Here is an 18,257-nt window from a genome sequence, read left to right as displayed (position 1 = left end):
CTGAGCTTTCTTTAAAGACTACCTTATGGGCTGGAGCAATGGTTAAGAGCACTGGCTGTTCTTCAGAAGACCTGGAGCTCAATCCCCAGCACCCACTTGATAGCTCACAGCCATCTGTAGCTCCAGTCTCAGAGGATTGGATGCCACACGCACTGCATACACGTGCTCTACATATTTATATTCAGGCGAATATTCATACACATAATATAAAAATAAATAGTCCAGCCGGGCGGTGGTGGTGCATGCCTTTAATCCCAGCACTCGGGAGGCAGAGCCAGGCAGATCTCTGTGAGTTCGAGGCCAGCCTGGTCTCCAAAGCGAGTTCCAGGAAAGGCGCAAAACTACACAGAGAAACCCTGTCTTGAAAAACCAAAAAATAAATAAATAAATAAATAAATAAATAAATAAATAAATAATCCAAAAGATATTTTAAGACCACCTTATTTCTTATATCTTCTTATATCTTATATCCCTTTTTCATTTTTATTTTTGGATAGAGTGTCTCATGTAGCCTAGGCTGGCCCCAAAGACACTATTTTGCTAAGGATAACCTTAAACTCCTGACCCTCCTACCTCTACTCTTAAATGCTGGGATTACATGCATGTATGACCACAGCCAGCTTTATAAAGCCTTTCTTAGTTATTGCTTATATAGTAATTTCTTGGTCCTCAGAATGACACTTGTATTTATTTACTGTATTTCTTATTAGGTCTTTGGAAAATATTACCTTATGCTGGAAATCAGTCAATTTTGTGCATGTGAATGTTTTCACTGTGGTTAAGAAACAAACCCCAGCCGATGGATCTCTGTGAATCCAAGGCTAGCCTGGTGTACAAGTGAGTTTCAGGACAGAAAAAGCTGCATAGTGAGACCCTGTCTTGGAAAAAAAAACAAAGACAAGGAGCCAGTCTTTAAAACTAGACCCCCTATACTGACCAGCTATATAACCCTGCAGTAGATAAACTCGCCATGGGTCAGTTTCCTCACCATAATCATGGACCACAGGGCATTGTGATCAGGATTACAACAGCTCATATTCATAAAATACATAGACCTGGTTTCAGGTGACCTATGCCCTCTTCTGGCTTCCCTGGGCACTGTATTCATATACCACATCTCTCTCTCTCTCTCTCTCTCTCTCTCTCTCTCTCTCTCTCTCTCTCTCTCTCTCTCTCTCTCTCTCTCACACACACACACACACACACACACACACACACATATACACATAAATAAAAGTAGAAAAATTTTTAAAGTATGTTACCAGTTTTAAGCTAAAAAGCTCCTTTTCTGTCCTTTTTCTGGTTCTTTGCTAATTCTCTTATATGTTTCATGAAATGACTCAGCTCATTCTTTTTAAATAAAATTGCCCTTATCTGATTTGTTTTTACTTTATGTCAATCATTAACAGTTTGGGCAGCCCAGAGCATTTTCCTAGCAGACTGTTAATAACAGCTGTAAGTTAAATCAGATTCAGCCACTGCGTTGACCGTTTTCTGCCTTGAACAGAATTACATTCCCCAGTTCTTACAGTACACTGTGTTCTGTTATTTTGGAATCTAGGAAACTTTTTCATGGTTCTGCTCCAGATTCTCAACAGCCAGTTAGTTATCTGTGGTTTCTAATGTTCACTTTGACATACTATATCCTTTTAATCTCCGTGGTTACCACCCAGTGCTTTCTCTAAAGCAGCTAGCCAGTTTTCTACCCTCTCGTTACCTCCTGTACAAGCCATTGCATCCCACTGGTCGCTGTCAGCTCTGTTTTCTGAAACAGTTTTCATTGTCATTCCATAATTCAGCACCAGCTCCAGCAAATGCTGAGCAGCGATCCCCTTCCCTGAAAACACTGGGACATAGGTAGGACGTCTACACCGATATTTAATCTGCCTGTTGTCCATCTTGTTTTGAAAGTTATGTTTCCCAAGGAGAATTATAAACTCCTTGAGGGAAAAAAACCTTACATCTTAAATTCATTGTTTTTAATTTTTCAAAACATTCAGTAAATCCTAACTCTAATTTAGTTAAAATGAAGCCAGTGAAGCCAAACACTGTTGTAAGGTAGAAATGATTATTTGACTGGGCGATGAAAGTATAATCATCCTGTAACAAAGTTACAGAATCTGCTGTGAGTATGCATAGGAATACTAATCACTCTAGCGGAGAAGTCTGCATAATAATCATTATATGGGCTGGGCGGTGGTGGTGCACGCCTTTATTAATCCCAGCACTTGGGAGGCAGAGCCAGGCGGATCTCTGTGAGTTCGAGGCCAGCCTGGACTACCAAGTGAGTTCCAGGAAAGGCGCAAAGCTACACAGAGAAACCCTGTCTCAAAAAAGCGGAAAAAAATAATAATAATAATCATTATATGTCCATTAGCTCAAGTGGTGATTTTGTTTAGTTGTAAGTATTTCCTGTTATATTCCAAAGGCTGCTTCTGAAGCTGTTTCATTATTATCCTCCATTGGTGGTCTTGCTTCCTCTGAAACCAGTTTTGTGATTTCCTTAATTCTTTTCTAAATATTAGTCTACCACTTACTAATGCAGAAATACCCAGGCTTATCCATTTGATGCTTTGGGGTAGAGAAGTCATGCCAGTTGCTTTTGAATGTTGCAGTATTAAATATAAACAAATGAGCACAGTCCTGGAAGTCCTCTCTCTCTGGAAGCTCTCTCTTGTTCTTGAAGCAGTAGATTCCTTCTGTGGCCTCTGTGGCCTGGATGAAGTACGAACCCTGATTCTTATCTCCAGCCAGGCCAAGTGCCATTGTGGACTGAGCAGCCTTTATGTCTGCCTGTATATATGTTCACCCCAAATAATCGGAGACTGACCACAAGCTAAGCAATGAGAACATTTTGACTTTGCCAACAGCGTAATAATGTCTGAATTTTCAGGATTAATGTCCGTGTTGGCAGAAATAAGACCAAAGAATGACTTGGGACATCCATTCTGTGAAAATTTGAGGTCTGGAGATTGGATGATTGACTATGTCAGTGGCCGGCTTATTTCACGATCAGGAAATATTGCTGAAGTAAGTAGAATGATATTCTAATCCAAGCAATCAAGGGAACATTAATAATTATATGTTACTCTGTTATAGATAGTATTCAAGTTTCCTTGAACTGTTTTCCTTTCTTGATCATCTTTTAGGTTTAAAGAGTGGTCACATGATTAATGGGTTACTGGCTAGCAAAGTTGCATGTGTAGATTCAATTCTTAAAATATACCTAGCCTGGAAACATGCCAAATTACCTTTTTAATTATTTCTATAACAGGTTGGTAAATGGTTGCAGGCTATGTTCTTCTACCTGAAGCAGATCCCACGATACCTTATCCCCTGTTACTTTGATGCTATATTAATTGGTGCATACACCACTCTGCTGGATGTAGCATGGAAGCAGATGTCAAGGTATACTCAACATAACTTGAGTAAATGGGCATAATTGTGTGGAAACTATATAGAGAGAGTTATTTTGTACATGATTTTAAAAGACCAAAGCCTAAGGAACTATCATATCACAGATACCGAGCTGAGAAACCTTTTAGGTAGACAGTAATGTTAGCATCCTTTAGTCTGGAACATGCAATACCAAATGTAGAGTTTGGGTGGGGTTTGTTTTTGTTTTGAGACAGGGTCTCATGTATTGAAAACTTGGAACACACTGTGTAGGCAAGGATGATCTTAGCTTCTGATCCTCCAGCCTCCACTCCCAAATGCTGGAATTATGGGTATGCATCCAGTTTATAAGGCACTGAGTGTCAAACTCAGGGCTTCATGCACACAAGATAAGCACCCTACACACAAACACACACACACACACACCATGTACACATACACAGTAATACAGTTTCAAACATTGGTGGGATATTTCGGTGTCTAGCTCAGTAGAGCATCATTTGCCTAGCAAGCGTAAGGCCTTGGGTCCAGTCCCCAGCTGGGGATGAGAGGTTGGGGGTGGGATTTAAATCTGGTCTACAAAGCCTGTAAAATATGATATGGAAAAAACAAAATTATTTAATATTATTTGTTTTATTCATTAACTTGTTAAATGACATACACAAAGTATTTTGCCATTTTACACATTTCTGTAGAAAAATCACTTGGCAAAAGGACCTATAATACATTGCTGACAAGGTAGTGTTTCTGCAGATGATCTCTCAACTTGCCACTTGGTTGCAGCTTTGTTCGGAACGGTTCAACCTTCGTGAAACACCTTTCCCTGGGTTCCGTCCAGATGTGTGGAGTGGGGAAGTGCCCTTGTCTGCCACTTCTGTCTCCCGCGCTCCCGGATGTGCCCTACAGGCTAAACGAGATCACGAAGGAGAAGGAGCAGTGCTGTGTCTCCTTGGCTGCAGGTAAGGACGTTGGAGGTAGTAAATGGTAAAAGCCCGTGGTGTCCAACGAGAAAACCCCGTGGGAGACGATGGTTCCTATGCCACTGCTTAGTAAGCTGCTCACTCATGATAATAATTCTTACTATTTAATTGTAACTATGTACTAGACACTTACATGTGTTCTTATTGTGGTTGGGTAATCCTTTCTTCTGCAGGTATCTGTTAAATTCCAGTTTTTGGCATTTTAAATATTTATAATTAAATTTTGCTTAATACAGTTTCCCATTTTTCTTTCCTAATTTTTTGTAACGTTACAGTTACCAAACACAAAACATGTTTTGTTTTGTTTTGTTTTTTTGTTTGTTTGTTTGTTTTTTTGTTTTGTTTTTCGAGACAGGGTTTCTCTGTGTAGCTTTGCGCCTTTCCTGGAACTCACTTGGTAGTCCAGGCTGGCCTCGAACTCACAGAGATCTGCCTGGCTCTGCCTCCCGAGTGCTGGGATTAAAGGCATGCGCCACCACCGCCCGGCACAAAACATGTTAAATGATTTTTTAATCACATGTCTTCATTGTTGTCAAGTACTGTTAGCCATATCTACTGGCACCATCTCCTGCAAGTAGGTTTAAAACATCCAAGCAGTAAAACATGCCCAAAGGAAGGCTTTTCTTTTTAATACACTTCCAGTGTGTTTTGAGAAAGCCTCGAGTAGTTGAGGCCACTAAAGTTGAGTACTTCCCGTTGCTTCTTGGGGTTTGGTAAAGTGAAGTTCAAAGTTTACAGCTTTTCAAATTAAACTGAAGTATATAGATACAGCAAGTGGTAATATCATCTGCATGATTCCCTCTGCTCAGTTTTTCATTGGTTCAGGTCAGATGAAAGACTTTGTGGTGTCCAACAACATGACCTTTCCTTCCTTGACAGCGGTCATGAAAGTCATAAAACTGTCTTAGTGCTAAGGTGGAAAGCAGTGCCTAGTAAGTGCAAGGCCCTAAGAGTTCAGTTCCTTGGCACCGCACAAAATAGTTTTTAATTAAAAGAAGGAATAAAATGAAGAGTCAGTTTAAATTCTCTAATCGTGTTTCAAACTTTCATTTGATTGATGGTTCTGGTAGTCATCATTCCCCAAATCCAAGCAGGTGCTGGAACTGGAACAGTGTGGGAAAAACACACCAATGGGGAAAACTCAGGTTTAAAACCCAATTTTTTTTTTTTTTTTTTTTTTTGGTTTTTCGAGACAGGGTTTCTCTGTGTAGCTTTGCGCCTTTCCTGGAACTCACTCTGTAGTCCAGGCTGGCCTCAAATTCACAGAGATCAGCCTGCCTCTGCCTCCCGAGTGCTAGGATTAAAGGCGTGCGCCACCAACGCCCGGCTAAAACCCAATTTTTAAAAGCCTATTACATAAAATAATAACCTCAGCCTTTATGATTGTGCACCGCTACTATTAAATACCCCCAGAATATGTGTATTTATTTATAAGTCATGTAGTGATAAAATTTATAACATTTATATGTAGTCTGTATAACAAATATAAATAAAGGTATTCTAATATTTTAAGGGAGTATTTTGCCTAATTCATACTAGAAAAAAAGTAAAATGATACACAGATTTGCCACTAAGTTTTGATGGAGTTCATTTTAAAATGATAATGCCTCCTTTCGTAATAGTATTACAGGAAAAAAATGTAATTAACGTTTATGATAATTGACAACATAGAAATCACCCCCAGAATACTTGGTCTATAAGTTGTATATGCATAGAGGACAAAAAAGTAACAAACATGTCTACATGTAAGTGCTAAAGGTTTCCCAGCTTTCACTTTTTATAGTTCTTGTTGGGACAGGGACCTACTGTGTAGCCTAGACTGTCCTCAAACTGGAGATACAGCTGCCTGCACCTCCTGAACTTTTGGATTAGAGGTTCGAACCATGATGCCCAGGTCACTTTTCATTTTTAACATCAATAGATTGCTGGTATTTTAAGGCATGCTAATTCAGACTCACTCTTGAGTCTGCACATGTTGCATGTAAGATGTTTAGTTATAACAGGGGAAGTCTGTTGTGCTCAGACTTGCTTCTTACACTGTAATTGGTGGCAAAATTTCAGCTCTCTGTCCATTAAATAATTTGTAGTGTGTTTGAGGGTATTTTGTACATCATTTTGGGGACAATGTAAAAAATGTGTGTAATGGTGCTTTTAATTCTGTTTACTCTTACTTGGAATTTTCAATTTAGTAATATGTTAGGTCTTTGATTCTATCATCAGAAATTATTTATATGAAAGCATAAGACTTAAAATTATTTCTTACATAGCTATATATATAGTATATATAATACATATATACTATAGTTTATTAGTATATATACTATATTATATATAACTATATACATATATAGTGTGTGAGGTAAGTATAGCACTATCAGTCTCTATCAGTCTGTTGTAAAATAATGTGAAATTTGGTGATAAACTTTCACTGTAGATAAATTAATAAACATTTAATTAGATATCACTGAACTAATAATTTCATATTTAGATTTATTTATTGCCCTTAAAGCCAGGGCAGAATCTTTTTTTCTTTTTTTGGTTTTTTGATACAGGGTTTCTCTATGTAGTTTTGGTGCCTGTCCAGTATCTCGCTTTGTAGACCAGCTGGCCTCGAACTGCCTCTGAGTGCTGGGATTAAAGGCGTGGGCCACCATCGCCGGGCCAGAGCAGAATCTTTTTTTTTTTTTTTTTTTTGGTTTTTCGTGACAGGGTTTCTCTGTGTAGCTTTGCGCCTTTCCTGGGACTCACTTGGTAGTCCAGGCTGGCCTCGAACTCACAGAGATCCGCCTGGCTCTGCCTCCCTAGTGCTGGGATTAAAGGCGTGCACCACCACCGCCCAGCCAGAATCTTTTAAAGTATGTATTTAAAGTTGTAGTGTGTCATTTTATATGTTAAATATTTGATCTCTAATTTTAAGCTTTTTAATTTAATTAGATTCAAAGACAAATTGAAATCTGTTCAGGGCTGAGATATAACTGAATTGTAGAACTCTTGCTGAACGCTGCCTTTAATCTCCTTTGGGTCACAGATGCCTTTCAGAGTCAGATAGGACCTTAGAGCCTCATCCCATAAAGGCTGATGTGAAGTGCAGACATATTTTGCTGTAGAGGATTTTGGAAGGTTTGCAGGCTCCTTCTAATTTGCCCATTAGTCCAAACCTAAAGCGTGTGGCGCTGGAGTTCATGGGATCGAACATAATGTTATGATTGACACGTGACTCTGCTGTCTTTTGCCAGGCTTGCCTCACTTCTCTTCCGGTCTTTTCCGCTGCTGGGGGAGGGACACTTTCATCTCATTCCGAGGGATGCTGCTGCTTACCGGACGCTACATAGAAGCCCGGTAAGAGGCTCTGCAGAGCTGCCAGGCCAATCTGCAGCTCCGTGTTCCCTCACTCCCATCTCTTGTCAACATTTGCAAAGTACGATTTCCTGAGGTGTTTTTTATTTGGTTTGTGTTTGTGTCGGGGAGCACAGGCATGCCATGGTGCACATGTGGAGTCAGAAGACAGCTGGGGTTTTCCTCTCCTTCCACCACGTGGGTTCCAGAAACCCAGTTCAGCCTTAGGCTTGGGAGCAAGCACCTTTACCCACGGAGCCGTCTTACGGCTCCGGGTTCTAAAGTTTTCATTTTCATTTGCTCGTTTAATAGGTTTAGAGAATTTCAAATGAAAACAACTTTGAAGTTACTAGGTTCCACGATAGGTCAGATCATCTTCAGTATTTCTGAATTTATCTAAAAAAATTTTTAGAACCATTTTCTGCCTTCGTAAAGAGTATTGTTAGCTGGGCATGGTGATGCATACCTTTAATCCCAGCACTCCAGAGGCAGAGGCAGGTGGATCTGTGTGAGTTTGAGGCCAGCCTGGTCTACAAAGTGAGTTCCAGGACAGTCATGGTTACATATCTTGTCTCAAAAAAAAAGAAAAAGAAAAGAATAAATATACAAATAGTTATAATACCCACATAAAGGTTAATGACTTCACAAAGTTGTCCTCAGACCTCAACACATATACTGTGGCACACATATGCACACAAACACGCACACACCCACAATAATAATAATAATAATAATAATAATAATAATAATAATACTTTTGAAAATCTCGGGAACTGGAGAGATGGTTCAGTACTTAAGAGCTGGCTGCTCTTCCAGAGGACCAATGTTTGATTCTTAGCAAACACATGGCATTCTTGGCAAACAGTCTGTAACTCCATTTCCAGGGGATGTGACACCCTCTGCCTCAGCCAGCACCACTCCAGACAGACTGACATAGACACAGGCAGAACAGCACACACAAAAAATAGTAAAACGTCTGGAAATGTACTCTGGAGGGCGGTTTGCTTGCCTGTCAGATCCCCTACGTCCATGGTTTAAGAGTCGGGTATAAAGATTCAGGATTCAGCAACATACAGTGGCAAAGACCTTTGCCTGTGGTGTGGTGAGCCCCTAATGCTGGTTTAGACCACCGACAAATGGCATCCTCCCTTCATGCTTTCTTTGGGCTGGTCAGAGTACTCACCTCCTGCATTAGATGACTCATGCAGTTAAATTACCCAAAAGGCTCTCTGCCACATGGGAAATGCTCCATCATTGCTATAATGGTCCCCATCATCAGTTTTCACTTCTGTGTGCTGTTACAAATTTCTGTCTCTTCATTTTACATTCAGCCATCTAGATCCCACATTGTCATACTGTGGTCCATCACGTTTTGTGTGGCTATAAACAAAACTAGAATAAAGGCTTCCTATGGCTCTATTAAAAGATAAGTGTTAGTCAGGGAGTGGTGGGACATCCTTTAATCCCAGCACTCAAGACAGAGGCCAGCCTGGGCTACAGAGTAAGTTCAGGACAGCCAGGGCTACACAGGGAAACCTGTCTCAGAAAACAAAAAACAAAAGAGAGGGGGCGGGGGGATAAGTGTTAAACTGAGACATAATAAGGCCTAGCCTTCTCCAGTTACCTTTGCTAGTTAGACCTCACAGGCTAGATACAAGCTCTTCCTGAGTGAAATTCCATCTTACAAGCTCAGTTCTCGTTTGTACTGAAATAATACCTAAGAAAATAAACTCTCATTTTTCAGCTATTAATGTGAGTTATAGTTGACTTTTGCTGTTGTTGTTTCGGGGTTTTGTTTTATTTGTTTCTTTGTTTTAAAACAGGCTCTTACCATGTAGCCCTAACAGCCTATAACTCAGTATGTAGGCCAGCTGTCCTGGGATTCAGAGATCTTCCTACGTCTGCCTTCTGTGTACTGGGATGAATTATAGTTTTTAAGGCCAGTTTCTGTTCATTTGTTTTCTTACATAATTACTTTGTTCCTGATATCTACTGTTTAAAGTAATAAAGTAATTAGAGGATTACTTCTATATGAAAATAACAGATTTAAAAACAGAACTTAGGGGCTGGAGAGATGGCCCAGTGGCTAACGGCACTCACGGCTCTTGAAGAGTTCAGTCCCAGCACCCACATGGCAGCTCCCAACCATCTGTAACTCCAGTTCCAGGGGATCCAGCACACGTCTCACTCTGTGGGCTCCATACGTATGTGGTACACATATGTACATACAGGCAAACACCAATACACAGATAACAAAATAAATACATCTTTTTGAAAATAGAAGTTAAAGCTATGGCAGTCCTTGTAAATCCCAACTGGGAACCTGACTCCAAAGATGAAAAACTTGTTAAAGAAAGGGAAAGTTCCCCAGATTACCAGAGAGAAAAGCTAGGCTGAGAGCTGGGGCATCTCCCAGACCCCTACAAAAAGTAACCTTTTTTTTTCCCTTCAATTTCATAAGTGTTTTCATAGAAATGATCCATTTATTTCTGTTGTTTTAGGAATATTATTTTAGCCTTTGCTGGTACCCTGAGGCACGGTCTTATTCCTAACCTTCTGGGTGAAGGAACCTATGCCAGGTACAACTGTCGGGATGCCGTGTGGTGGTGGCTACAGTGTATTCAGGACTATTGTAATATGGTTCCAAACGGTCTAGACATCCTCAAATGCCCAGTTTCCAGAATGTATCCAACGGACGATTCTGCACCTTTGCCTGCTGGGACACTGGTAAAGATCACTTCTTAATGTAGTCTTTAATGAAATGTAACTTTATTTTTTAATGTAAAATATTAAGAATCCAAGTCATAAGAATGCAAATATCAAGAAGAATTCAGTATTAGTCTTTATTTAGTGTTGACACTGTGAGAAGTCACCGAGGTAAGACTTGCTCCTTGGTGAAACACACACAGCGTGGGAGCATGGGAGCTGCTGCTTTTCCCAGCCCCACCCCATTCCTTACTTCCTCCTCTAGGAAAGTATATAACCAGTAATCTATCTATTACTAGAGTTGAGGGATTTAGGGGAAAATAAGAATGTAATCCATTTCTAACAGAGGAAGCATTCTTGCTGTCTCCAACAGGATCAACCATTGTTTGAAGTAATACAGGAAGCTATGCAAAGGCACATGCAGGGCATTCAGTTCCGAGAGAGGAATGCTGGTCCACAGATAGACCGGAACATGAAAGATGAGGGTATGTAATCAAAGCCATGGTTAAGACTTACTGGTGCCGTCCAATTAAACCTTGCAGTTGCTTTACAAATACTTGTGTGCAAAACCTGAAACTTTGCCTAAGAAAGGCAGACACTGTTCCTGATCTCTCCAGCCTGTGTTGCTAAAGAAAAGATAAAAGTTTGCATCTTTTGTCAGGCAATTTTCAAGATAATATTGGCATTATAATTTATTTTATGTGTGTGTGTGTGTGTGTGTGTGTGTGTGTGTGAGAGAGAGAGAGAGAGAGAGAGAGAGAGAGAGAGAGAGAGAGAGAGAGAGAAAGAGAGAGAGAGAGTTTTTTACCTGCAAGTATCTAGAGGTCAGAAGAGAGCCTCAGAGCCCCTGGAACTGGAGAAGGGATGGTTTTGAACCAATTGGAATGGAGTCTGGGTCCTCCACAAGAGCGACAGGTATTCTTAACTGCTGAACCATCTCTCTAGCCCCTGGTGTTACAATTTATAATCACAATGTTAGGATTACTTTTTCTGCCAGTTATGGTGGCACATGCCTGTAATCCAGCACTCAGAAGGTTGAGACATGACTGTCATGAGTTCAAGGCTAACCTGGGCTGCATAGTGAAACCTTGTCTCAAAAACATAAACAGGAAGCCCAGTATGGTGAGGAATGTCTCTAATCCCAGCTCAGAAGACAGAGCTACAGAGTGAGTTCCAGATCAGCCTGGGCTGAACAGAGAAACCTTGTCACAAAACTAAATAAATAAATAAATAAACAAACATAAGAAGGAAGAAAAAAATGATAATCCTGTGAATTGAGTATTACGTGTCAGGTATTATGATGATGTCTTTACCAATGTCAGTCCTTAACTCCTGAAGACATTAAGAGTAAATTACACTGGGCTTGAGGGAGGGCTCAGCAGTTGAAGTGCATGGAGAACAAGTGAGAGACTTGGACTTCAGATCTCCAGAACCTATGTGAATGCCGGGTGAGCCTGATGGTAATATAGCCTCCAAAGGCAGAGGCATGGTGTCTCTAAACAAGTAAGGCAGCTCGTGAGACCAGCATAGCATCCTGGGAGCTTGGTCTGCTTGAGAGACCCTGACTGTACAAAGGTAGAAGGGGGAGCAAGGAGGATTTGACATCAACTACACACACTTGGGCCTACACACACTTGCACATGTGTGTGTGTTCACCAGCACACACATGGGAACACATGCATGCACTCTACACAGAGAGACACAGAAAGAATTTGTTTTTAACTAAAAGAATACGTTACATTACCTCCATTTTTTATGAAATGAGAGGACTGGAAAGTTGGCTTCCCAGAGCTGCTGGGGGCAGAGGAAGGATGTCAGCCATGTTTGCCTCTGTAGACCAGGCTGGCCTCAGCACCTCTGCAGTGCTGTGTCTGTACATCAAGTTAAAGTAGTTACAGCTCCTAACTCACTTAGCCCAAGGCCAGCCAGTACCAGGCTGATGATCTCATTTCCCCTCACTCCTACTCACTTTGGGAATGGTTTTGACGACTCTGGTGTATATTTACTTTAGTCTTACAAATATGATTTATGTGAGTTTTTAATTATAATTTAAAAAGAATTACAGATCCATAAAAAGTTGTAAAAGTGATACATAGGATACAGCAAACCCTTCCTCAAGTTAGGGTGTCTTAATGTAACTGAAGTAAAATCTCAGAACTAAGAAGTGCAGTATGATGCTGCAGGCTAGACTGTAGACCCCACTCATTTTCCACCTCTTCTCACATTAACTCCTGGGGGTGGGGATTCATGAAACCACCACCATATAAAGATGTAGACCTAGTCCATCACCACACACATTTTTCTGCATCCCACATACCCACTCCAGCTCCACCCATGTCTCTCTACTAATCTCTGCCTCCCTACACTGTCATTATTTTGAACATATTTATAAACTCATTGTTTGTTTGTTTCGAGACTGATCTCTCTATGTAGCTCTGGGTGTCCTGGGACTCACATGTAGTCCAGGCTAGTCTTGAACTCACAGTGATTGTCTGCCTCAACCTCCTGAGTGCTGGGATTAAAAGTCTGGGCCATATACCTGGCTTTGAAAATATTATATAAATTGAATATTCAGTATGTAACTTTTGACTCACCAAGACAGGATCTTGCTATGATGCCTTAGCTAGCCTAGAACTTGCTATGTAGACCAGGCTAGCCTCAAACTCATGATGATTTATTATGTATAGTAGTAATACACAAATGTTTACCTAAGTTAACTGTTAAGAATCACTGATACATTCTTATCTTTCACTAAGAGAAGTCAGTGAAAATAGGTTTAGGATCCAAAGAACATTTTCATGGTATCTCTGAGACATTTTAGGGTTTTGTTATTGTTGTTGTTGTTGTTGTTGTTAAACATTTCAACTTTAAGTAAGCAAAATAATTTTTTCCTTTGAATCTGGCATTGAAATGAAATATATTAATATTTTACTCTATTTTCTTTTTTGTTTTGTTGTTGTTGTTTGGTTTAGTTTTAGGTTTTGCTTGTTTGTTTGACTGATTGTTTCTTTTTGGGACAGAGTTTCATTATGTAGCCCTGGCTGTCCTGAAACTCACTGTGTAGACCAGACTGGCCTCAAATTCACAGAGATATACCTGCCTCTGCCTCCCCAGTGCTGAGATTAAAGGCCCAGCTTTAAAAAAGATTTTTTATATGTAACCTTTTGTAACTTCTTACTAAACCATTTTGTCTTAGGAACTGATCAGTTTGTTCCATATGCATCCAGTTTGTTAATTTAAAGGACAGAGCATTTCCTAGTGTACACACATTAAGCCATTCCTTTACTAAGTGGTGACCTATGATTTTTTTGTTTGTTTGTTTGTTTTTTTGTTTTTTCGAGACAGGGTTTTTCTGTGTAGCTTTGCGCCTTTTCCTGGAACTCACTTGGTAGCCCAGGCTGGCCTCGAACTCACAGAGATCTGCCTGGCTCTGCCTCCCGAGTGCTGGGATTAAAGGCGTGCGCCACCACCGCCCGGCTTGGTGACCTATGATTTTGCTAATGTAAGCAGTGCTTTAGAATGAACATCATGATATGCAGTTCCATGTACACACGTGTTTTTTGAAAGAGAAATGAAATGTGTGTGTATTTACTATCATAAAACGTAATGATTTTTAGTTCTTTGTTGTTGTTTTAAAGGGAGTCTCACTATGTAGGTAGGCTTACCTAGCTTCAGGCTCACTGTGTCAGCCAGCTTCAGACTCAGGTGTGACCCTCCTGTGTCGACTTCCGTCGACCTGTGCACGTCTCCTCTATTGGAGCTGGGATCTGAGGACCTGAAAGAATGGGGCGGACTACAGGCTAACGCTGTAGACAACCTTATTTCCGTTTCTGTGTGCTTTTATACACAAATGTATCAAAGCAATGATCCAAGGAAGGTTGTTTGAGTTCAGAATAACATGTAAATAAACGTCAATAAGCTCATACTAAATATGAACAGAGCAGCCCTTTCCCAGGGCTTTCTCAGGACAGACCAGTTTAAACACAATTGGCTGGCACATACGACAGACTGTATCTAGGAAAGCAATGTAAATGTTTGTCACAGGAAGCATGAAATCACATCCAAGAACAACCCAGGGAACAAGGTAAAAGGCCCTCCGCCTTTCTCCTGGAGCCTCTCTCACGGTTCCCCGAGGCGTTGTTCGCCACACGTCATTCCTCTGACCGTGTTCTGACACCCCTGCCTCCGCCTCCTGAGTGCTCGGATTGCAGACCTATGCCGCCATGCCTGTTTTATAAGTGGCTTATTTTGCCTTTTTAGGTTTCAATATAACTGCAGGGGTTGATGAGGAAACGGGATTTGTCTATGGAGGAAATCGTTTCAACTGTGGCACATGGATGGATAAAATGGGAGAAAGTGACCGAGCTAGAAACAGAGGAATCCCAGCCACCCCAAGGTAGTTCATTTTATGATGCTAATGATGCTCTTGTAATGGACCAGCTCCTTTTCCAAACATATTTACTCATGGAGTCTTTTGTTCTGCTAACCGTGATCTGCACAGTAAACAGTCCAGATCTGTCATCCTTCCTCCTCCACTCAGCCCTTCCTTCCCCGCCCCCCATACTGATTAACAGCCCTCTTGTTCTAACTCCTCAAGGAAAGTGATCTGTTCTCATCCAGGAAACCTCAGGGGGTTTGTACCTCTCTACAAGAATCTCAAACATTTTATAATTCATTATCCCAGTGGTTAAAACATTTTCTTTAAAATTAAAAAAAAAAATTGTTACAATTATCTGTGGGGTGTGTGGGGGTGGGGTTGTGTATATGCCACATGAAGAGGTCAGAGGACAACTTGTAGGAGGAGTCAGTTCTCTCACCCCACCATGTGGTTCTCAGGTCATCAGACTTGGCAGCAAGGGCCTTTACCTGCTAAGCCATCTCTCCATCCCTGGTTAAGACATTTCTTAATCTGAACTTTGTACAATGTAAAGATTCTATTACTCCTACCTATCTTTACAAGTATAGAAAACATCTAGTTGAAATTGATCTTTTAAAAATATTTTTTAGCTGGACAGTGGTGGCACACACCTTTAATCCTAGCACTTGGGAGGCAGAGGCAGGTGGATCTGTGTGAGTTCGAGGCCAGCCTAGTCTCCAGAATGAGTTCCAGGACAGCTAAGGTGGTTACAAAAAGAAATCCTGTCTCAGAAAAGAAAATTTTTATCTTCAGAACCTTTTATCTCTAACTTTGTTATTTAAGAGGTTTTCAGTATTATAGTTTCAGAAGTTGTGAACACCTATCAGAAGTTCTAGATACTGAATGAAGCTCAGAAACTATTTTCTACTTGAAGCCAGAAGAGAGCATCAGATTCTCCTGAACTGGAATTACAGGCACTTGTGAGCTGCCCACTGTGGGTGCTGAGAACTGAACCACAGTTGTTTGAAAGAGCAGTATTTGCTCATAATAGATGAGCCATCTCTCCAGCCCAGAAGCTATCTTCATAGTAAAGATTTTTATCTTCAAACAGATCAGCCAGACTAAATAAAAAGACCCTGTCTCAAAAATAAATAAATACGTTTTATGTATATGCATGTATGTTAGGAGGGGATGGAGAGATGCTAAGCTCTGTAGAGAGCTTGCTGCTGTTCTGCAAGCTCATTTCCTAGCACTCATGACAAGAGGCTCACAACCAAATGTAACAGCAGGTCCAGGAGATCCAACACTCATGGACTCTCGGGGCACCCATACATGTAGCACATACCCATAGAGACACATATAGACGCAAAATAAAAATATAAATGTCTCTTTTAAAATGTTAGGAACATAAGCAGTACTATAGTAGTAAGGGAAGAGATTTCGTATGTGATATAATACATGTTACTTATACAGTGAAGATGTGGGGACAGATGGTTGCTTGTATGATGCATTGGTTATACTATTCACCAACATTTATGGTGGTGGTTTGGTTGGGTTGGGTTGGGTTTGGTTGGGTTGGGTTTGGTTCTATGTTGTCCCCAGAGACTTCCTTACTGCTAGACAAGCATTCTACCACTAAGCTACATCCCCAATCCAAAATTACTTACTGAATGCCCCTTTAAATAATGGTTAAATAACTTCAACATAGAGAATAAGTCTTTTTCATTTCAGAGACGGGTCTGCTGTGGAAATCGTGGGCATGTGTAAATCTGCTGTTCGCTGGTTGCTGGAATTGTCCAGGAGAAATATTTTCCCTTATAATGAAGTGAGAGTGAGAAGACATGGTAAGCTGTTCTGTTTTACAAGGAACTGTACAAGGTATTGACCTTTGTTTCCATCACTGGATTGAAGATGCAAAATTTTAAGAAGAAAGAAAAATCATTAATTTACCAATGTGGAAATTATAACCACGCTGGTCACTAGAGCCCCACTGACCTGGGACGAAGGCGGCAGGGTGCTTGCCCTGTTGCACTTTCCCTTTCCCTCACTTGGTGAGCAAGTTACAGCCTGTGAACAGTCTGGAAATTTTTACATCTCTTTCTGGAACAATTTCTTTGCAATAGAAATAATGTCTGAGCTACCCATACAACATTAAACTTTCTAAAAAGTAAAAAGAAGTAGGTAAAGTTAATTGTGTTTTTGATTCAATGTATGTGAAATGTTGTTCCACATGTCATGAATATGAAGTTATTCCTGAGCCATTTTATATATATATTTTTAGGAGAGGTGCCCAGTCTTTGAATCTATAGCATATCTCCCTCCAGAGTAGCCACATACATGATTTGTTTCATAAGTAAGCTAACTATGAGTTTGGGCAATAGCAGATATTTGAGATGAACTGAATGTCTACAACTGCCATGTCTTACTGCTTTTCAGGAAAAATTGTAACAGTCTCATATGATGAGTGGAACAGAAAAATACAGAACAGCTTTGAAAAGCTGTTTCATGTTTCTGAAGACCCTTCAGACCCTAATGAGAAGCATCCGAATCTGGTTCACAAACGTGGCATCTACAAGGACAGCTATGGAGCATCAAGTCCTTGGTGTGACTATCAGCTCAGGCCTAATTTTACCATAGCAATGGTCGTGGTAGGTGATGTATTACTCTCAAACTTCAGAAGCATCCTGACACCTTTACTAAGGGACTGTTTTCCCTTCCATTAAGCTCCACTTCACCATAAAAAGTACTGCTTTCTGGATAATTTTATATAGTTTCAGGAGTTAGTTATGCATATCACCTCTGATCTGTAACATTTAGTGTCAAAAACAGAAAACAGTAGATGATGAGAAACAAAACACTTCCCAGTGTTTCTGTGTACCACAGTTCGTGTCCTGTGGCACACCAGGGCTGAATGGTTAGGCTGCTTCGGCCAGATCAGCGGCTTCAGGTAGCCTCAGCCCTTGCCCTTTCCTCCTAAAAGCTGTGAGCATCTGTATTGCACAAGCTGGTGCCACAAACAGCTTCCCGGTGCACCAGTTAGAAAGTTCTGCACGGGCCACTTATAGTCACATTCTGTCTCCTTTGCGTTGTCCTCTAATTAGTTCTATTTGGGTAAGAATGTTTTATATTACTGTATTTATTTACTTGGTATTATATAGTATTACTTATTATAAAAATTTATTTAACTATTTTACTATTTTGGGGTGTGTGTTTTACCTGCAGTAAATTTGTGCACCATGTATATGCAATACCCCAAGAGGCCAGAAGAGGGCATCAGATCCCCTAAGCCTGGAGTTAAACAGTTGTGAGTTACCATGTGTATGCTGGGAATCAAACATGTGTCCTCTGGAAGGGCAGCCAGTGCTCTTAACCACTGGGCCATCTCTCCAGCCATCTAGCTAAGAATTCTTGATTCTCTTTTGTTGTTAAATCTCAGTCTAAAAAGAAAGCCTTAAGGGCAGTGGACTAGGAAAGCTTTGTGT

At 40.6% G+C, this 18,257-nt stretch overlaps 1 protein-coding gene across 2 annotated transcripts in view; it reads left to right on the top strand.

Moving 5' to 3' along the window:
* Agl (amylo-alpha-1, 6-glucosidase, 4-alpha-glucanotransferase) overlaps positions 1 to 18,257 on the top strand; it is a 93,671-nt gene that overhangs the window by 67,551 nt on the left and 7,863 nt on the right. Inside the window, exons 16-24 of one of the 2 annotated variants that reach the window (XM_059266157.1) lie at positions 2,894 to 3,030; positions 3,275 to 3,408; positions 4,180 to 4,355; positions 7,613 to 7,715; positions 10,214 to 10,439; positions 10,792 to 10,903; positions 14,679 to 14,814; positions 16,507 to 16,619; positions 17,212 to 17,423. In XM_059266157.1, the coding sequence (XP_059122140.1) occupies positions 2,894 to 3,030; positions 3,275 to 3,408; positions 4,180 to 4,355; positions 7,613 to 7,715; positions 10,214 to 10,439; positions 10,792 to 10,903; positions 14,679 to 14,814; positions 16,507 to 16,619; positions 17,212 to 17,423 (1,349 nt within the window). Of the gene's footprint in view, positions 1 to 2,893; positions 3,031 to 3,274; positions 3,409 to 4,179; positions 4,356 to 7,612; positions 7,716 to 10,213; positions 10,440 to 10,791; positions 10,904 to 14,678; positions 14,819 to 16,506; positions 16,620 to 17,211; positions 17,424 to 18,257 lie in introns of those variants that run through there. The other variant, XM_059266158.1, reaches the window with a different exon arrangement.

This window comes from Peromyscus eremicus, chromosome 6 (genome assembly GCF_949786415.1).
Source record: "Peromyscus eremicus chromosome 6, PerEre_H2_v1, whole genome shotgun sequence".
Taxonomy (NCBI): Eukaryota; Metazoa; Chordata; class Mammalia; order Rodentia; family Cricetidae; genus Peromyscus; species Peromyscus eremicus.
This window is presented reverse-complemented; position numbering and strand designations above follow the sequence as displayed.